We start from the raw sequence: 22,130 nt of genomic DNA, 5'->3' as shown, positions 1-22,130 counted from the left end.
CATATGTAAACACATTTTAACGGTTTATTAACAGTCAGCAGCTTTGGTTAAATGTGGCTGATGAAGGTTTGAGAAAAGAAGCTTAGTCTTCACCCTCTGCAGCATAGCTCTGGCAAGAAACGACATTTCAACCCCTTTCTGTAACGTTTTTTTTGGCCTTTATATCTTTTTTTAAATGCTGGAATTACTTTAAGAGCAGCCAAACCTTTATACTACAGCGAGACTACAACAAATCCTTAATCCTCCCAGCTAAACACCTGGAGCACCTCCTGGGTACTGTGGTCTGCAGGTCACTGTATGGATTACCAGACCTCCGCTTGTTCTAGCATGAAGCTGTCCGAGTGTCCCAGGTAGTGACACCATGAGTCTGAAGAGATGGGAAGTCATCAATGAACTCTGCTCTTCAATCACAATGAAGCAGGAGCACACGCTCGTCCAGGTCCACGGTACCGGGTCCGGCCACTGGGAGATCATTTCACGTCAAAGTTAAAAACCATCACGATGAGTGAGAAGCTTGCTGGAGTCGGACCGTTCAAAAAGCAAGTTAAAGCAATACCGTCCAGCTAAACGAAATAAATGGAGTTTCAAAATACTTTGTCAAGGCCGATTCTGAAGGAGCAAGTGGAAATGTCCTCCGCCTGGTCCAGCCAATACCCAAGCAACAGAGCCAGAGGTTGTTCTTGGACGACTGCTTTACAAGCGTCCTCTCTTTGCACTTGCTCAGGAAGGAATCCACCGGACTGGTGCTGTTGGCAGCAACAGAGTAGGAGGAGTCGATGTCTGATGTCTGATGCTGAGCTGAAGACCGACAGACCAGGATCTGTCACAGAGAAGACTGCTGCGGTTGGAGAAACCACGTTACATGTGGTGAAATTGAAATGTATGATAACCGTTGAGTCAGCCTTTTCAGTAGCAACACCGGTGTGTATCTCCCACTGAGGCGGACTGATGGGCCGCAAGAGGATTCGGTGATTGAGACGTGACCCTAAATCTGTCAATAAGCAATAGGTTTACCTTTTAAAATGAAACGCGACACAGTAGAGCGTCAACATATAGAGGTCAATCATGTTTCATGTTTAAAACAGTAAATTACACAAATGTTCATGAAAGTTTTCACATGCTGGTTTCTTCAGTTCTTCAGGGTCGGACGTCATCTATTTTTCCTGGTCTGTGACTGGAGAGAAAAACAGTGTGACATGTGACGGCGGTTATTAAAACAAACTGCATCTTTATCAGATTTAAAAAGTAACTTCCCTGTTTTCACACCACAGCCCCTGTTTTCATCTTTGTGAAGAAAACATTTCATGCTTTCAGGATCCAACAACTGTGATTTGTTTCTGTTATATGTGTATTAAATTATACCCATATTCACATTTCATTAATGCGTTAATATGTTGGACGCACAAAACAATGATGGACCAGATTAAGAAACCTCGATTAGTGGGATGTTTGTGGTTTTATCATAGATGAACTGTGTGTGAACAGTTGTAGAAGAAAAAAATTATATAGAGATGTTATTGCTTCTAAAAAAGAAACACTGAGGCAGCTGTAACTGAGTGCTCACTTGATTTTGAACATACAAAGGCCCAAAGATGTTTCAGTCTTCACCTCCTGGTGAGACTGTTATTTAGAGATGAATTTCACAGTTTTAACGTCCACACTGTAGACTGATTAGATAAACAGCTTTTATATCTCCACTCAGCACTGAGAACTACACAGTGATTACACACTGAACCTGGAGGGGACGGAGGAGGTGTTGCTGGCTGTGAGCGAGGGACGGAGGAGGTGTAGGTGTAGGTGTTGCTGGCTGTGAGAGAGGGACGTAGGAGGTGGAGGTGTTGCTGGCTGTGAGCGAGGGACAGAGGAGGTGGAGGTGTAGGTGTTGCTGGCTGTGAGGGAGGGACGGAGGAGGTGGAGGTGCTCCTGGCTGTGAGGGGGGGACGGAGGAGGTTGAGGTGTTGCTAGCTGTGAGGGATTGACAGAAGAGGTGGAGGTGCTGCTGGCTGTGAGGGATTGACAGAAGAGGTGGAGGTGCTGCTGGCTGAGGAGGGAGGGACGGAGGAGGTGGAGGTGTTGTTGGCTGTGAGGGAGGGGCGGAGGAGGTAGAGGTGATGCTGGCTGTGGCAGCGGGACTGAGGAGGTGGAGGTGTTGCTGGTTGTGAGGGAGGGACGGAGGAGGTGGAGGTGTAGGTGTTGCTGGCTGTGAGGGAGGGACGGAGGAGGTGGAGGTGGAGGTGTTGCTGGTTGTGAGGGAGGGACGGAGGAGGTGGAGGTGGAGGTGTTGCTGGCTGTGAGGGAGGGACGGAGGAGGTGGAGGTGCTGCTGGCTGTGAGGGGGGGGGACGGAGGAGGTTGAGGTGTTGCTAGCTGTGAGGGATTGACAGAAGAGGTGGAGGTGCTGCTGGCTGTGAGGGAGGGACGGAGGAGGTGGAGGTGTTGCTGGCTGTGAGGGAGGGACAGAGGAGGTGGAGGTGTTGCTGGCTGTGAGGGAGGGACAGAGGAGGTGGAGGTGCTGTTGGCTGTGAGGGAGGGGCGGAGGAGGTAGAGGTGATGCTGGCTGTGGCAGCGGGACGGAGGAGGTGGAGGTGTTGCTGGCTGTGAGGGAGGGACGGAGAAGGTGTTGCTGGCTGTGAGAGAGGGACAGAGGAGGTGGAGGTGCTGTTGGCTGTGAGGGAGGGGCGGAGAAGGTGTTGCTGGCTGTGAGAGAGGGACAGAGGAGGTGGAGGTGATGTTGGCTGTGAGGGAGGGGCGGAGGAGGTAGAGGTGATGCTGGCTGTGGCAGCGGGACGGAGGAGGTGGAGGTGTTGCTGGTTGTGAGGGAGGGACGGAGGAGGTGAAGGTGTTGCTGGCTGTGAGGGTGGGGTGGAGGAGGTGGAGGTGCTGCTGGCTGTGAGGGAGGAATGGATGGACAAACCAACTCACCAGCTTCCACCTCAGGATCTTGATCCACTCATCTGCTTCCACGCCGGTCTTTGCACAGAGGTAAAACGTCCGCTCAGGAAACACCAGACTGTGAACACAGAGGACAGACACTGATGTAGCACGTGTAGTTTCTTGTCTCACAGTGACGACTTCAGAATGTTTAGATCTCAACGTCATTCAGATGGAAATGGAGCCTGGATGCAATGATTTCTTCTTAATTTCCAGATGTTATTAGGCAGAGTTTTTTTTAAAAGATGAACTGAATGAACCACCCCGGCTCGCTCAGTCGGTAGAGCATGAGACTCTCAAGGTAGAGGGTTCATGTCCCATGCTGGGTGCCACCTTCTGGGGGCTCACCACCTGCAGGAAAGGTTCTTAATGTATGCAATGTGATCTGGGTGACAGACTGCCACCCCCGCCACCCGGAAACCGATCAGTGGGAGAAGATGGATGAACCGAATGACACATTGTGAAACTTGTAACTTGTGTGTCAGCTCATGTGAACTTCTCCTTCTCGTCTCTATTTCCTTTGTTTATTGGTCTGATCACACTTCCTTCTTCTCATGCAACACAAACAAGACTTGTTGCTGCTGTTGGAAAGAACATTTCAGAAAAACAACAGTCAGATGGACCTTTCTGCTTCAGTTATACACGTTTCAACATACACGTCTCAACATACACGTCTCAACATATATGTCTCAACATACACATCACAACATACACAACATACACATCTCAACATACACATCTCAACATACACGTCTCAACATACATGTCTCAACATACACATCTCAACATACACATCACAACATACACGTCTCAACATACATGTCTCAACATACACATCTCAACATACACATCTTAACATTCTCAACATACACATCTCAACATTCTCAACATACACATCTCAACATACACGTCTCAACATACACGTCTCAACATACACATCTCAACATTCACAACATACACATCTCAACGTACACGTCTCAACATACACATCTCAACATTCTCAACATACACATCTCAACATACACGTCTCAACATACACATCTCAACATACACGTCTCAACATACACATCTCAACATTCACAACATACACATCTCCACGTACACGTCTCAACATACACATCTCAACATTCTCAACATACACATCTCAACATACATGTCTCAACATACACATCTCAACATACACGTCTCAACATACACGTCTCAACATACACATCTCAACATTCACAACATACACATCTCAACGTACACGTCTCAACATACACATCTCAACATTCTCAACATACACATCTCAACATACATGTCTCAACATACACATCTCAACATACACGTCTCAACATACACGTCTCAACATACACATCTCAACATACACGTCTCAACATACACGTCTCAACATACACATCTCAACATTGACAACATACACATCTCAACATACACGTCTCAACATACACGTCTCAACATACACATCTCAACATACACATCTCAACATACACATCTCAACATTCACAACATACATGTCTCAACATGCATGTCTCAACATACACATCTCAACATACACATCTCAACATTCACAACATACATGTCTCAACATACACATCTCAACATACACGTCTCAACATACACATCTCAACATACACATCTCAACATTCACAACATACATGTCTCAACATACACATCTCAACATACACGTCTCAACATACACATCTCAACATACACGTCTCAACATACACGTCTCAACATACACATCTCAACATTCACAACATACATGTCTCAACATACACATCTCAACATACACATCTCAACATACACGTCTCAATACACATCTCAACATTCACAACATACATGTCTCAACATACACATCTCAACATACACATCACAACATACACATCACAACATACACATCACAACATACACATCTCAACATTCACAACATACATGTCTCAACATACACATCTCAACATACACGTCTCAACATACACGTCTCAACATACACGTCTCAACATACACATCTCAACATTCACAACATACATGTCTCAACATACACGTCTCAACATACACATCTCAACATTCTCAACATACACATCTCAACATACACGTCTCAACATACACGTCTCAACATACACATCTCAACATACACATCTCAACATACACGTCTCAACATACACGTCTCAATACACATCTCAACATACACGTCTCAACATACACATCTCAACATTGACAACATACACATCTCAACATACACGTCTCAACATACACATCTCAACATACACATCTCAACATTCACAACATACATGTCTCAACATGCATGTCTCAACATACACGTCTCAACATACACATCTCAACATTCACAACATACATGTCTCAACATACATGTCTCAACATACACATCTCAACATACACATCACAACATACACATCACAACATACACATCACAACATACACATCTCAACATACACATCTCAACATTCACAACATACATGTCTCAACATACACGTCTCAACATACACATCACAACATACACATCTTAACATTCACAACATACTGTACATGTCTCAACATACACGTCCCGAGGAACTCAAGGTTTAATCAAGCAAGGACAGACAAAGATATATCAAGTAATATAAAGACACATGAAGACATACAGACACATGAATTTTGAATCATTGCTTATGCAACAGACGCTGTCTGAAGCATTCGCTCCCGTTGTCGTTCTCTTTTTGCTTTATTTGAATTTTTTTATTTTTTCAATCAGTTTCTGTTTCCTTTTTCAGATGTGTTGGTGAGCTTTTCTCCGTTCGATCCAACTTCCATTTTCTACCTTTTTATCAGACTTAAAGGGAACTGGAACTTTTTTCACTCATTTACTTCCCGGAGGAGGTTTGGAAGAAGAGCCATAGGAGATGAAGAAGTGAAACAAGCTGCGAAATGTTAGAGACGCGTTGCTACAACAAGGGCGACTGGAGGAGGAGAGAAGCGTCTCCAGCCTCTTCCCCTGGAGAACGTAAGCTCCCTCACGGAGCGTAGTGTGACATGCTTCGCTGATACGTGGCTGCACTCTGAGGTTCCTGATGAGAATGTGACCATCAGAGAGCGCTAAACTGGAGGGGGGCGGGCTCTTCGTGTTTGTTAATAACCACTGGTGTAATCCCATTCAGATTACCATTAAAATAAGTACTAGATCTTCTGTCCCAACCCTGAACTGCTTGCTGTCGGTCTCAGGCCATATTATCTGTACCATCATTGTGTTCACCCTCTGCTAATCCCACATCTGCCTGCAGAATTAATGCTAATAAGCATTTCTATTCTATTCTATTCTATTCTATTCTATTCTATTTTATAGAGATTGCTCATGTGTCGTCATCAATGAAGTTTCCTCATGCTGAACACAAAGCATTGTGGTAAAACAAGAAAAAAAACAACACATAGAGTAGAAGCGAGGCGTCAGATTAGATTGAATCCAATCCAGATTAGATTAAATCCAGTCCAGATTAGATTGAATCCAGTCCAGATTAGATTGACTCCCATCCAGTCCAGATTAGATTGAATCCAGTCCAGATTAGATTGAATCCAGTCCAGACTACAGAGTTAAGAAATACTGTCATCTTGCGGCGTTGCAAACTGCAGTAGCCACCATGGAATGAATAAAGGAACGGGCTTCTATCGTAATCCAACATGGAAGAAAAGCAGCTCAAGTCACGTCTCAGACGTCACAAAGACGGGACAACTGGCGTGATAGCAGCAATAAGTTCCCTGGATACAACACTGCTCTGCCCTCCATATAACGATATAAGTGCATAAATGTTTTTTAACAGTAGCATACAACATACGTACATAGAGTGGCAGTAGTAGCATACCTTTGAACGGATGATAGTTTCCACACCTAAATGACCAGACAAGAAGCCAAACATGGACAACGGACAGGTTTTTCTGGTCAATTTCAAGGCAAGCAGACACTAAATTGGCCAAAATACTATACGTTTCAGTATTAGTCTTCAGGATGTCCGCCATCTTGGAAAACCAAAGATTACCAAACACATACAGAAAGCACAGAGGCTGCCTCCAGCAGGCCAGAACATCAGCGGTGCAGCACGGTCTCACAGGAGTTAGTAAAATAGTCACAAATCTTAATCTACTGATTGGTGTTGAATCTTATGTCACTGACTTCTTTGGTTCACGGTCGGTGGAGCGACACGGTGTCATGATGTAGAACTGATAAACATCAGCGTTTGTTTCAGGTTGACTCCTTGTAATTTATCTAACTGTAAAAAATGCCATGTAAATAAGATCGGGTGTTGAATGTGATCATTTCCTATAATATGCATATTTCCTGTGTTATGTTATCTCTGACAATGGTTGCCATTGTAGTCCACATGCTTTGTTGTGTATGTTTCTTTCCTTTTCAGGCTTACATTTGTACAATATTGCATAGTTATTTATTGGACAACTACTTGAATGTTTTCTTACTTTGCCAAATTCATTGTTGTATAATATTGTCTTGATTTCAGGTGTATGTCTTTGTTTAAATATGTATTTTTCAACATTTGTTTACCTTTATTATGTACATATGTTTTTTTGTATACATTTCCTTGTATTGGTTCAGTTATGTGCTTTTAAATAAAAGTATGTTTCTTCCATCTCATATTTGGTGTTTGGTTCATTCAGTATCAACTGGTCCTACATTGTCCTCATGACCCTCTGAAGAGTGGACACCTGTCTTCAGGGGACACTTGCCCTACATCAGAGGTTATAATTCACATGAATATATATTGTAGAAAATAAGACAGGCTTCAAGATCTGAGTTACATTTCACTGCCATTTTAGGTGAAACATCAACTTTGCTTAATGAATCTGAAAACGTACAGACATAAAGCAAAAAATCATCAGGATTCTGAATCTGAGGTCGAAATGCAAAATCCCTTCGAATGCCTGAATCACTGACAAGATGCAACTTCAGATGGACAACAAATCTGCGTGTGCAAATTTTAGAAATGTTATCTCAGTTGTAAAGTTTCACTAAGACACTTAGATTACATCTTTATGGTATATCTTACATGATTACATGTCGGCCACACTGGGCCCAGACGTCTTACGTACATGTAGGTCAGAGTGATCAGCAAAAACGAACTGGAATCACTCATTTCAATTTGCTCCCACACAAAACAAAACCATGGCCTTCCATGCTTGACTGGCAAGTTGATTCCAATAGAATATGTCAACACCTCCACAGTTCTGTCATAGGGGGAAAAAAACGCTTGTGTGAATCTCGCAGTGTTAAAAAAAAAAAAAGGCTTATTTACCAGAAACATGGCTTAATCAAGGTTAATTTGCTGTAGCTAATAATAATAGGTGTATCAAAGATATATTTCCATGGTGTTTTGGCAAAAAATTTGGGAAATGCTATTTTTTCCTATAACACCACTTATTTGTTTCACAATGCGAGGAATGTCTTTCCCCACTTTACTTATGCCTTAACTATGCTTACATAGTTTTAAAATGCTGCAATTGATGGATTATGTTTTATTCACAATAAAATTCAGATTAAAATGATTTATAACATGAGTATGCATCTCTTGATGATTCGCTCAGTGGTAAACCAAATTGTGTCAATTTTGTCACTCCACCTTCAACCCCATTAGTGAACATTGTTTCTCTCTTCTGGTTGCCGGGGAGCAGATAACACAATAAAATGTTTACCAAGACATGTTGTCAACTATATCAACACCCATTAAGCCAAAAGAAAGATATACCCCCAAAAAAACAGTGATTTTTGCATGTTTTCCATCACCATTTTGTTTGTAATTCAAATACTATTTGAGAAACATCAAATCAGAAAGTACACATTCTGGGCTTTCAAATAACGTGCAGCAACAATAAAAGTCACGATTCTTAAACATGCAGAATTCTTTTCACACAATTGCCAGTGAAATGTAACTCAGACCTTGAAGCCATAAGCAAAGTGCAAAACATCTATCTACGAGGCAGTTTGTCTTTTGACTCTATTTTTCTAAGTTCAGCAGGCAGACAGCATGAGGGAAGAAGCTCCTTCTCATCCTCTCTGTTTTTGCCAGGAAATATCAAGATGTTTGAAGATGGACAGTGTGGTATCAAAAAGATTAAATGCAAAGTACTAAAAGTCTGCTCGTGATAGACGATCAAAGTGACTTGAGTTTGCAGTATTGCAGTGGTTGAAGTACTGTTGGTGTAATTGTTGAGGAGGCATGCAGGATATTGCACCATGTCCTGAAGAAAGATTACCTGAAGGTGAAATCTATTTTGAAGCAGGTAGAATGCAATTTACATGACATCATTGTTGTGTATATAATAATCACATGAATATAAACTGATGTCATTGTTCAGATTTTGTTCGGTTGTGTCCGTTTTTATAGACACCAACAACGAAGGATGGCTGGAGAGAGGCGGCCAGCAGTTTTCAGAACAAATGGTAGTTTCCCCACTTTCACAAGCAGATCCCCATCCTTCCACCAAGCAACAGTGATGGCACCTTCAGACATTCTACGTCTGGTTTCTCTGAGGTCCTCGTGGCTGTTGTTGATGCCCCATATTGTTTTGTTGTATGTACATGTTGGTACACAAGGTAGAGTGTGTGATGGATGTGTTCATGCCCACTCTGACCTGAAGGCAGCAATAGAAAGCGGCGCCAAGTCCAGCAGGCACAGATGCCTTTCATGTTTGTTGCAGGCGAGGCTTCAAACCCCTTCAGACATCTCAACCGTGAGCAGCGGGTCTCCGACTTCTGGCTGTCGAGAGCGAGACGTGTCGTCGAGAATGTATTTGGCATACTTGCCAACAGATGGCAAGTCTTCCTGACAACTCTTCCCGTGGAACCAGAGACAGTGTCCTGGATAATCCTGGCGGCTCTGTCCCTGCACAACTACCTGCGAGTACAGGCCACAGACACTGACCCCCCCCCCCCCCTGCTCTGGTAGACATAGAGGATGAAGACCAGCGCATCATCCCTGGGAGCTGTCGAAGTGAAGCCGGTCAGTCAGTGGCTGCTGGCAGAGACCGAAATGCCACCGCATATGCAAAGGAGCAGCGTGACAAGCTCAGGGGCTACTATTCCTCAGCAGCAGGTTCAGTGTCTGGGCAAGAAAACATTCTGTAATTTACCAAAAAATGTCCTGTTAATGCACTAATGTATAACTATGCCACATTAACGCGCTGTCGGTACTTTATATGCACAATGCATACTCCTGTCTTCAGTTTTCATTGCGCTTACTTTCCTAATCTTGATGTTAGTGTATGTGTTCCTACGAAAAGTCACATTTCTATTCTGAAAGGTGCAGCAACTTACTTCAACAGGTTGTACATTTCATAATAAAAATCCAGAGAAAAACGTGGTAACAGAACCGCAAAGCCATCTGGACAAAAAAGTATTTACAGTATTACGGGATACACAAGATGGTTTGTAATTTGTCATGAGATGAACTCGGTCTGTTTGGGTCAATTACCAGAAACAGTTGACTCTGTCCTGAGAATAGTCAAACTGGACAGCAGAACAGGCTCTGAGGTCCAGGGTTCGAATGGGCTCCTCACTCTGAAACAGGAATATGAACGTTTACACACAAGTTCAAAGAAAAATAGAAAGGAAGTTGCATTCAGGGACTTCAGCCGCAAACATCAACGTCACACATCCAAAATGAAGTCGTGCGCAATGTGAAGTTAAAAGAAGACTCACCATTCTCTCTTTGAAATACTTCAGGTCGTATCTGTTGAGTGTGAACCATCTCTGCTTCCAGTTCTGCCAACATGAAGAGTCCAACGCGTGACTTCTCACAGTCTAAACATTATTTCTCTTTTCAGCCACATAACACTTGGTGTTAAAGCCATTGAAACTAAGATGGAATGTCGCTTGTTTTTCTGGACCAACCACAGACATCATGAAACACATGATTTCATTCATTTGATGATGTCCTGGTCCACAGCTGGATTAGAGACTGGAGGGATTGACTAATCCCACCGGAGAGCTCCATAGCCACAGGATAGCCTTCCTGTCTTCCTGTGGCCACCAGACTCTATAACTCCTCCTTGAGTTAGCAGCAAGGTGGCGCCGGTGTACAAGGCTTGGGGTCTGCTGCTCTCTCTTCGGATTGTGGTTAAGCGTCTCTAATACTTGGCAGTCTACTGGGCGGGTCTCTACCGGTGTACGATCTCCAGTGTCAGCATCGTCACGCCGCTGTTCAACAACTCCGCCTACATTTTAACCGTACTCTCTGTGGTGGAACCACGCAACAGATTTTGGTCTGAGTACGCTTTACCTTACCGTACCATGCTGTACTGCACAGTGGAAACAAGGCTTTTCACATGGGGTTCCACAGGGTTCTGTTTTAGGGCCCCTGCTTTCTTCACTTTACCTACTGCCTCTGATTCTATTCTTACGCAACCTGGCATGTCGGTTCACTGCTATATGGACGATATATGTAATGTATAAAAAAAAAACAGGTGATGGTGAGTGGCCCCAGATACTCCTGTGAGCACTTGTTGCCATTTTATCGTTTTTTTTTTGGTATTTTCTATTGTTTTATTGTTTGCAATGTTTTAAGTGTATATGTCTATTTAAGAACAGCACTTTGGTTCAACTGCAGTTGTTTTTAAAGTGCTGTACTAATCAATTTAATTTGAGGTGTAAATAATTTTTTCTCTGTGTGGATTTTTAATCACCATTAAGCCTTTTATATGTTATTATTTACTTATCGAATTATTCTTTATTCTCACTTGTTTTGTATTTTAACATTCTAAGATGGACATCTATAGAGAAATCTAGGAGCCGTCCTAACAGACCAAGGAGTGTAACTTAAAATATATACTGTATCAGACATGCATGAACCAAAATGAAGTTTACAGTGCAATATCCTTGACTGGTGGGACGGAGGTTAATTAAAAAAACATCTGTTTCCCTACAGATCATATATTTCATCTTAGTATAATTCAGGCCAAGACGAACAGAAAACTCTCTTAAAGCCAAACTGAAAACTCAACAGGAAGTTGGATATTTTGAGGAAAATGGTGGATTTTTGTGAATTTGTCCTCAAATGTACTAATTTTCCAGAGCGAACTCGTCCCGGGGGGGAAACTCCAATCTACTTCAACTTAGGCTCTTTTGATAGAAAAACGGTTGAAGAGCAAAAGTTCTCAAAATCTCTTGCAAAACTTTGAGGGTGTGGTTGTGACCACGCCACAAAGTTGGTTTCGCCATGAAACAGGAAGTGCAGTGTAAATCGCCTGAGCAGTGGTCAGATCGGCCAGAAATCTGACACATCGCATCAGAGTCTGGTCCTGATCACAACCAGATCAGGAGAACGACCATCGGCCATAGCGCCACCTGCTGGACATAGGAAGTGCATGGAAATACCATGGAATGTTGGAGAGCGACCTCGTCCGAGACGGTAATTCCAATTTATCTGAAAATTGGTGTGGTGACAGAAAAGGTATCGATGAGCACAACTGATCAAAATCTCTCGCAAAAACTATGGGGGCGTGGCCACAACCATACTGCAAAGTTTGATGTTCGCCATGAAACTGCTGCTGTATACTGTAAACACCTTGAACACGGTCAGATCGGCTTCAAAGTTGAAACAGTGCATCAGAGTTAAAACAACTATATGATGACTCTCAGTCGGAACACCATTTGGGGGCGTGGCAGGGGTCAAGCGCGCCATGAAACAGGAAGTGCAATGTAAATAGCCTGAACGTGATCAGATTGACCTTAAACTTGATATGTTGCATCAGTCCAACCCTTGTCCGCTCTGGCTCAAACTTTGCACGTTGTATTAGAGTCCCAATCTGATTAGGGCCATATGACGATAACAACCATCGAGCATGACGCCACCTGCTGGAAACAGGAAGTGAGGTGTACAAGCTCCGCTGTGGTGGAAAATTTACACGCTGAATGAGAGTCCGCATCTGATCACAGCCATAAGATGGTTAAATCGATCGGTCATAGTGCCACTTGCTGGTAACAGGAAGTGGGGAGACGTGCACAAAACCTCAACATGTGACACATTCCAACGTGCATGGGTGAGCGAGGACCCGTTCAATGCTGCTTGCAGCTTTAATCTAATTGATTTTTATTCTATTTCTAATTTAACGTTTATGTTTTGTTTAACAAAAGGATGAGAGCAATAATGTGAAATAGCCTCGACATTTTTTTAACATGTTCAGTATGAATACTGAAATGTCAAATTTCCATGGCCGAAAATGTCATAATTATTTTAGTTGTTGCTGATTAAAACGACACTGAAGTTACAGTAATCTTGAACTACGATAAAGACTAAAAAGATTAACCTTTGTTTGAGTGTCACTAGACCAAATAAAAATGGGATGAGGCCGACTAAATGTGATCAAAACTAACAAGGTTGACTGAAACAAGACCAAGACTGATACTAAAATGAAAAATAGCTGATGAAATGAACAGCATTTTGTCAAAGAGTTCATTTTCACCAAAGTGTCTGTCTTGCACTAGCACTGCTCTTACCTTCATAATAGCGCCTTGTTTGATCAGAAAGCCTTCTTTTGTGCCCAGCTGAAAAAAAAATAAATGCTTTGTTTCAGTGGAAATCCAAATTCTCCGCCGTGCTATCAGGGAGATGAACAATACTTCACACAGACCACAACACATTTAAAGTCACTCATCAACTTCATAAGCACATATTCAGACTGTGGTAAGAACCCAGAGGACCAATGCAAGCTGAACGAATCGTGTAAGCTCTGTACAGAGCTTTGAATGGTCACCGCTTCACTAATATGCAGCGAGTAGCGGCCATAAAAGTAAAAAAAAAAATGCAATGTGTTTCTTTAAACGCTGACTGACAACCCGTATTGTGATGGGAGCTGTTTCCAGGATGGTATCTTACTGATGCTGCATTCGCCACCAGATCGTTGACGGTTCGACCCGTCTGTATGGCCGTGTGAACACGCACAGACTCGTAGATCGACGGCTCCTCCACCCTCCATGGGTATGGACACTTGAGCACAATCAGGGTTCCTGGATCAGAAACACAGAGCCCACGTCAGCGTTGTTATCTGATCAGGACCAGATCCCGTGTGTGACGTACAGACACGTTCAAAGAATCTTTCAGTTGAATATTGTTAGTGACCTTCAGTAATAATGATTATCTATTTCATAAAAATAGCCCATAACAACATTAGATGGATGCACGACAAAGTATATATGAACTGCGGTGACGGGCTGTTTCTAACCTTCTGTCTGCTTTTCATGATCCTTTAATAAAAGAGCTCTAATCCACCTTATGAGCCAACATCTTGTTAAATGTAACACCTGTATTTAAATAAGCAAAGCACAAACAGTATAAAAGCGAGGACCTGCGTACCCGCGTCACTGCCCAGCAGAGGCTGATTGGCAAAGTGGTTGAGGAAGTCCTGAAGAGTAGCAAACTGATTGAACCCAAAGACGTAGCCGCTGTCTCGCCGTATCACGTGAAAGTGCCTCACTGAATCCTTCGCCCTAAGTGTGACAAGACAAACCAACAATATGGACATTCAGAAATCTGTTCATGCTCATATCACTAATGCAGTGAAGAATGTTCAGGATTCCTGATGTGTGGGCTGGTTTTTGGGGGGGGGGGGGGCTGGACTCTCCCCGGTTCCTTGACCAGGCTCTCGTTGGGAGTTTCAGTGACCACAAGATGTCAACAAACCCGGGGATGTTCGGTGAAATTTAAATGCTGGAAAAACGTGTTTGTATGAGCGTGAGGAGGAATTCCCTTCAGAAAGATATTGACAACGTATTAGAGATGTACATCAACTTCTAAAACTGGGTCTTCAATTTTTCCTGTGTGGATCCTGGTAGAGGAACTTTAAATGTTTGCAAATCACTATAACTCACGGACGGGCAGTGATCGGGATCAAACTTCAACAGCTGCTGCGACTGATAAGTCCACATGAGACACAGCTGTCTGCCACATGAGAAAACCTAATGAAGAGTTTAGATAGATCATTCAATCTGCATGCACCGTCAAATATTCAGAACAGGACCGAAATAATTGATAACAGATCTTCAAGACATCAGTTTTTTTTTCCTCCAAACACTCTCATTTGGCCGGTTTGTTTTCATTGTTTCTAAAACACCAAAGGGAAGTTCTCAACAACAACCTACAATAACAAAAAAAAAAAAAAGCAGCATGCTGCAAGCCAATATGAATTCAGTAGATAAAAAAATTGTGACATTTGACAATGACCAAACTTTTTCCCCCAAAAAATAAAACATTGACAGTTGGCCATTTTCCCTGTTTGCTGGTATTTCTGATGGCTTCCTCCAATAAACTAACGAAGGAATCCAAACATCTGTTCACGAGGTTAGCATGTTTTGCTGCGTGTGCTGCAATGATTGTGTTTTTGTGATTCTTCTGTCAAAACGTTTCTGCCTGTGGCGTTTTGAATCCCCCGTCATCATCGCACAGTGAACGCACTGACCGGACAGACAGAGCAAAGCGGCTTTCCCCTTCGTTGCTGTTTCTCAGCAGGTAGCTTCCATCAGAGCCGTTGGACAGGAGCAGAGCCTCCGCAGCGTGCCGGGAAAGGTCATAATGGTACCATCTGTACACAAAGCAGTCATCAGCTGGGAGAAACGCTCGCCGTCGTTATCCAGAGATGTACACCATTTTCGTCGCAGCCTTCGAGGCCTGAATACTTAATCACATGTTTTGAATGCTGGTAAATCAGTGCTGGAAACAGTCAAGGTGGGGCACACAGATGAGACTCGTGAAGGGTGGAGCAACTAAACACATGCACATGACCAGAACCAAAGAAGAAGAACCATACAACCAGAACCAGAAACAGCCTGAAAACACAATGCAAATACTTCATCCAGAGACACAAGGAACCGCAGGCGGGTCCAATGCGCCATCATGTGGACCTTCACCCTTTTTAAAAAAGTCTTGTCTGCAAGTGTGATGTGTAGTAGTGGAGTCCAACAGAGGGGCAGCAGTCACAGGAAATCCTGAACAAGTGTTTGTTCATTCATTCTCTCAGTCCGAGCCTCAATTCCTGTCATGGTTGTTTTTGTTCACTGTTCAGGATTCTGGACATCAGAGGCTGTTTTCAAAAAACCAGTAAATATATCCTGTATATCAATCTAGGCTCATACCAACAGCACCGACTTTACACCAACTTAAAATTCTCAATAACAACCACATTGCCGAAGAAGACAAGAGGCAACGTGACATGATGATGATCCAAACAAGCCTCATAATAATTGTTGCTCCTCTGAAATCCTCGATTGACGTCTGCGAGGAACCACGAGGGCTCATGTCAACATGGCTTTGAAACTTCTGTGTGCATTCCTGTCTGTGGTCATGACACAGAATGAGGAAGATGGATTTACCAAAGGTGTGTTTCAGGTGATATGCAAAGAGGAGTGTATTCAATAAATTTTCCCTGCCACCATATCGGCAGTAAATCTCAACAAAGAAACAAATGTCAGATTGTTTGGCAGCTGCAGAGGAAGGCAGTAAAGGGATGTGAAAGTTCATTATTCACTGGGTTATTGGCCAAACCGCTCTTCACACACACACACACACACACACACACACACACACACACACACACACACACACACACACAAAAATTAGGGTCACAGATTAACACCTCACAGGCATGTTTTGGACAACTTGTCCATATCTATAAAAGTAAGAGGTCGAGTCTTACCCCAGCGTCTCTAATTCGTCTCTTGTGTCTTCGGTGGATTCGTAGCTGCACAGACTCATGTCTGACTGTAGTGTTCGGTGATTTGTGGCAGCAGCCAGTCAGAACTGGACTTGTGAGCTGCAGTTGAACACACCTCTCAAGAACTAGTGCGTTCCTCTTTCTGTCTTACCCCGACTGTCTGAGGCGTCTCAAGGCGCAAACAGTCAGAAGAAGCCAAAGTGAAGAAAAGCACCGAAGGACTCCACAGTTCCAACTCTTTATAGGAGCAAAGAAGGAAGTTCCAATAAGCAAATACAACCGAAAGTTCCATATCAGAGTGTGTGTGTGTGTGTGTGTGTGTGTGTGTGTGTGTGTGTGTGTGTGTGTGTGTGTGTGTGTGTGTGTGTGTGTGTGTGGTGTGTGTGTGTGTGTGTGTGGCGGAGGTCAGAAATCTCAGATTGCTCTTGTTTTCATTGACATTTTAAGTATTTTAGTCGTGTTGTTTTTAGACACTTTGAGATTCACAAATGTAAAATACACTACAAACAAAATGCATCATTACTATCACGTAAGTAAAAAGTATTTTTTCTGAAGTAGTAATAAAAAAAGTTAAATTAAGACTCATTCATGGTAAACATTAAAAAAATAAATACTGAATAACAAAAAAGACTAATAGATTGATATCAACATTTTATGTTTTATTTCTTTAAAGTTCACATCTGATCATAAAAGACGTTTAACATCACATTTTTTTAAAACACAAAAAGGCAGTTGGGTTTGAAATAACAATGAAATGTGCTTCTGTAAGAGTCAATATGCAACCGGGAGACCGTCAGTCAGCCTCTGTGCAGTTCAACACAAATGGACATCAAATTTATTTCAACCTTAAACTTAAGCTCAAACTGGACTTCCTGAATGGGATCTCCCAGAGTCTCTCATGACTTCATCTCTTTGCAAGCGTTCATGCGGTGAAGCAATCAACCATGCCGACTGAAACTTCTCCCACATGTTGCACTAGAATATGGCTTCTCACCTGTGTGAGTTCTCTGGTGGAGCCACAAATTACACTGTTTACTGAAACTTTTGTCACACGATTATTTAAAAAACTATTTCTGACCCCAGCCCTTTTGTTTGATGATTTTCAAAATATGTACCCTGGAGAGAATTAGTCTGAACGGTCTGGTTTCTAAAAGAGGAGTTGTACCACTGCAAGTTTAACATTTAGGTGGACGACACCAGAGGACAGACTGCTGTTTATGAGAGCGAGAAGCAGTTGCTCTGCTGGGGAAGATGTAAAGAGATGAGAAGGAGAGCACCGGGGAGGAAACCTGAACACTTAATATGAGCAATCACGTCCTCTAAAGGATAAAGTCACAGGTCAAATCTATCAAAATCGGTCTTAGAAGCGACAGAACCAGAGGGATCAGAGGCAGGAGCCTGAATCAGGGCCTAAGTGGCAACAACCTTAACAATAGAAATAGATATTTCAGGGGATGATTCTCAGCAAACTGACTGGGGTACTAAGAACAAAGGCAATGATTTTAAAAAGCACACGTGGGTCATTACGGTTTTCCACAATAATGTTTAATAAGTGTTCTCTCTTAGCATCTTTCATGGTGTTCTGATATTGACACCAACACTTTTTGTAGTAGAACATGCAGCTTGTCCTTCTTCTCTCTGCACAGCTGTGCAACACTCCCGTCCGACCGCCCAGGTTCCGTCACTGAACCACGGCTCAGGTTTGGCTTCAGGCTGTCGACGAGGTCACAATGGCGCCAGAGTCCAGTATGGTGAGGCAGGAGGAGTGAAACCAAGAACGGAGCTCCTCTCTACCAGGTACCAAAGCTGGTCGAAGGCAGCAGAGAAAAATTCTGCAGTGGAAGAGTTAATCGTCCCACAGCACCGAGCAGCACAGGATAAACCAAATCGGAAGGTGATGCCATTCACACACTCACCTCACTTCCCCGCTTAATTTGCAGACAGTCACACCCCAAACATTTCACGACCACAACAGAAACTATTTGATTTATAATTCATTTATTTGTTCTTGTCTTTCATGGTTTGAATGGAGCGCACACATATTCACATTGCTGGTGGGAGGTCTCCTCCTGGAGTGGAAAAAGGCTTGGCAGTGGATCAGACAATGGATCGGGGGCGTAGTTTTCCCACCATTAGTTCTGCCAACTGTCACGTGTGTTTCCACCTCTTGTCTGAGATGGTTTTACCCAGCAACTATGTACAGTATACTCCCTGATGATGGAGGTCAGTTTGTTTGTTAGTTTGCAAAAGGCACATTTCAATACTCAAATCCTGTTAAACGTGGGAAACAGAACACAGTCATTCAGGTGTGCATTAAACCCATCTGCACAATGCACAGTCATCGTCAAAATCATCAGGATGTTCCAGTATTTGGCCAAAACTTTCTTTTAAAGCAACTTTTCTACTACCGTGGACGTGTATTGCAACTGCGTTGGTGCCACACGAGGAAGACGTTGCTGGTAGGTCTCACCCAGTAGTTCTGTGTGCTTTGGCAATCTGGAGAGAAAAGCAGCTCCACCATTGAGGTGGGATAACCCTCAACGACAGACAATCTGTGTCTGTCTCGAAAGACGACTATATAGCGCCCCCTACAAAAACGTCTTCGAAAAGCACGCGCAGTACATAACTCCTACATCTGTGAAACTCGGTGGGTTAGTATTACCTGTGTGATTTTTTTGCAGATTTTTTGTCATATTCACATCTTTGGGGTACGCTCCTACATGCCTCAAATTTGATCAGTGCATACAAGAGTCCTTCCTGAAGGAAAGTTATTAAAAATCTTCGACAAAAGTCTGAGTTTGTGGCCGCGGTCAAACCACAAGGTTTGATATTCGCCATGAAACATGAAGTGCAGTAGAAATAGCCTGAACGTGGTCCGATCGGGCTCAAAACACCGGAGCACAGTGCGGGTCTGACAATATCGACACTCGATAGCAGCGCCACCAGCTGGAAACAGGGAGTGCATTGTAAATAGCCTGTAAATTTCTGCAGCGAAATCGTCCTAAAAGGTTCAAATGACCTGAAACTTGGCCAGCTGACACAGGCATTCACGGGCAAAGGTTATGAAAATCTTCCGTCGGAGTCTGAGGGCTTAGCCCAAGTTTGATATTCGCCATGAAATGGGAAGTGCAGTGTAAATGGCCTCAAACTTTGCACTGTGATGCCATGCCTCAGCTTGGCGTCAGCGGGAGAAAGAAATATTAGTTTTCATGATGGACCAGCAGGGGGTGACAATTCTCCTCTCAGCTGTCTCTGACTTGATTGGACTTAATTTCCAGTGATTTTCATCACAGGAGGAATACCGTTAGAAAAAGAGTATAAAGGAGCCTTAAAATAACACAAAGTCACATAACAGTTACACATATAAAGTCATCTTAAGAGTATCAACAATCAGAATATAATAGAGTCACGATGTAACAACAGATTTACATGGCTGTGATCAGATCCAGACTCAGATGCAATGTATAAAGTTTTGAGGCTGAACGGACCATGTTCAGGCTATTTACAATCCACTTCCTGAATTGGCTCCAGCATCACGCAACCATGAACTTCTACCATTAAGACTTTCATTTTCGACATGTGGGTCAGTTTTTACAGCTTCTGTGAATGATTTGAAATCATAATCGTCAGTGCGGTTCATTGAGTCGACCCGGCAGTATTGCATGATGGGCATGTTCCCATCCCTCGGGGACCAGGCGCTCTGGGAGTGTGTGGTGCAGCTCTCTGGGCTCAGGCCACGCTGGGCTCCAGCACCGGGTTGTCGGCACTCACTGGTAACCTGCCGCCTCTGGACCGCTTCCGGCTCCAGCTCGGCATTCTACTGCGGTACTGTTCTGAGTCCACCCTGACCATCTGAGACGACGCCCAGCGAGGAGACGGATGCACGGTGTTGTGCAGAACCCGAAGCAGCAGCCTGCCGAGAGCAACACAACAGTAAGTTCTGTGGCGACAGAGCAGAGTGAAGAAACACCAGCAATAACTGCAACGTCTTTCTCAACCTGCCACAAGGGCTTTTTCAGCCAAACAAAACCCAACAGATGTATGACAATGGAAAGCATATTTACATGTCCTGTTTTTTCCATCATATGGAATAACTTTTTTGAGGTCTACAATAGTGATGATTTGTGATAATTAAACCTTTCAGTAAATAATGTCGACGTCTGTGTGCTTTGGGAATTAAATACCATTGCTTTTGTCTTTTTGGACTCAATTTCAAACAGATACAACAGTTTGCTGGAGGAAACTGAAGAAACGTGATGGAAATACAGATTCACTTTGTTGTTTTGAATATTCTTTCTTGATTTTAGTTCTTCTGACTTCTGTCCATTGATCTCCAGACTTGATGTAATGGTGAAATAATGAAGTGAAAGATGATCAGTTGTCAACACTGGAGCAGTGGGACTCATCTGACTGGAGAATATGTTGAATATAAAGATAATGGGAACATTTATGGCAGTTCAGTTTATGACAAATACAAATGTTGACCTCAATCACAGTGACCTAGAGGCTCTGTGGGGGTTCACAGTGATCCCTATGCTGTGTAAGTGTCTCCATAACTTGGCTTTAAAAACCATGTCTTTACATGAAGTGTCTGATACTTCTAATATACCGCCGTCTGCTTGTACTCACAGCTCGTCCCACAATAATTGTGCAAAACAATACATTTGTAAACGAATAACCCAACGTGATGATTTTAGCTCAGTTTGAATTGTTGCTTGTGTTAAGAGGAGCAGAGATCTGTACTTCAGACGATGAACATGATGTACATGTGGTGAGTATTTAAACAGTGAGTACCTGGGTAACAGAGCCGTCACAGTAGTGAGAGCACATATGACGTAGAAGAGAGGTTGAGACATCTGGAGTGTTTCCACCCCCAGCGGGTTGGTTGGGGGGCTGCAGCTCACACAATACAAACTGAAGAGCAGCACGAAGAGGAAGTAGGAGCCGCCACTGAGCAGCAGCACCAGCATGTGAATCCATGTCTACACAACACAGTGAGGAGAAAAACACAGCACGCTCTGTTTGCAATCAACACACTTCACATGGACGTCACTCAATTTCTGCTCAAAGTAGAAAACCATTCACTCAAAGTCGAGTTTACAGAGTTTTAGAGAGTCTCACCAGGTTGTTGCTCTCGATGATTTGGTGCAGCAGAATGATGAGGAGCGCTGAAGTATTGATTGGAGAGCCGAGCGACAGCTCCCCAACATCTGATCCTGCCAGCGCCTGAAAAAACACCACGAGAGTCTCACTGTGAGCAAACAGCAGGACTTCCAGGCTACAGAGACCGTACCTGCAGCTTTGACGTGGTTGATGAGTAGCTTGTGGGCTCATGGATTCAATTACTTACTTACATGATTGAAACTACCAGACTGAGTTTACAGCTCAGAAGAAGGGTTGAAATCCATATAAATAGTACTCAGCTCCAAACATTAACTGTACACATTGGAATAGCTTGTAAACCTAAACTCAGCTGTTCTAAAACAGCTTCTAATCTCA

The 22,130-nt window shown here is 43.2% G+C and overlaps 2 protein-coding genes across 3 annotated transcripts in view; both read right to left on the bottom strand.

Moving 5' to 3' along the window:
- dapp1 (dual adaptor of phosphotyrosine and 3-phosphoinositides) lies at positions 1-16,995 on the bottom strand. The gene is made up of 9 exons (XM_080479440.1): positions 16,614-16,995; positions 15,381-15,503; positions 14,279-14,412; positions 13,802-13,932; positions 13,423-13,470; positions 10,627-10,689; positions 10,400-10,485; positions 2,922-3,009; positions 1-1,174 (listed from the first exon to the last, which is right to left on the bottom strand). The coding sequence occupies exons 1-9, from the start codon at positions 16,670-16,672 to the stop codon at positions 1,151-1,153; spliced, it is 756 nt and encodes a 251-aa protein (XP_080335566.1). The 5' UTR covers positions 16,673-16,995; the 3' UTR covers positions 1-1,150.
- Positions 16,996-18,617: 1,622 nt separating this feature from the next.
- Positions 18,618-22,130, bottom strand: part of atp10d (ATPase phospholipid transporting 10D) — a 38,038-nt gene continuing 34,525 nt past the window's right edge. For both annotated transcript variants that reach the window (XM_080479454.1, XM_080479455.1), the window contains exons 22-24: positions 21,753-21,857; positions 21,426-21,613; positions 18,618-20,544 (exon numbers count right to left, since the gene is read on the bottom strand). In XM_080479454.1, the coding sequence (XP_080335580.1) occupies positions 20,361-20,544; positions 21,426-21,613; positions 21,753-21,857 (477 nt within the window). In that variant the 3' untranslated portion in view covers positions 18,618-20,360. The remainder of the gene's footprint in view (positions 20,545-21,425; positions 21,614-21,752; positions 21,858-22,130) is intronic.

The sequence above is a fragment of the Lipophrys pholis genome (assembly GCF_963383615.2).
Source record: "Lipophrys pholis genome assembly, chromosome: 14".
NCBI lineage: Eukaryota > Metazoa > Chordata > Actinopteri > Blenniiformes > Blenniidae > Lipophrys > Lipophrys pholis.
This window is presented reverse-complemented; position numbering and strand designations above follow the sequence as displayed.

Coding starts and splice junctions, on each gene's coding strand:
- dapp1 (XM_080479440.1), bottom strand. CDS start 16,672: ATGAGTCTGTGCAGCTACGAATCCACCGAAGACACAAGAGACGAATTA. Junction 14,413..15,380: donor CGCTTTGCTCTGTCTGTCCG/GTCAGTGCGTTC, acceptor TGTCACACTTAG/GGCGAAGGATTCAGTGAGGC. Junction 10,690..13,422: donor AACAAGGCGCTATTATGAAG/GTAAGAGCAGTG, acceptor TCATGTTGGCAG/AACTGGAAGCAGAGATGGTT.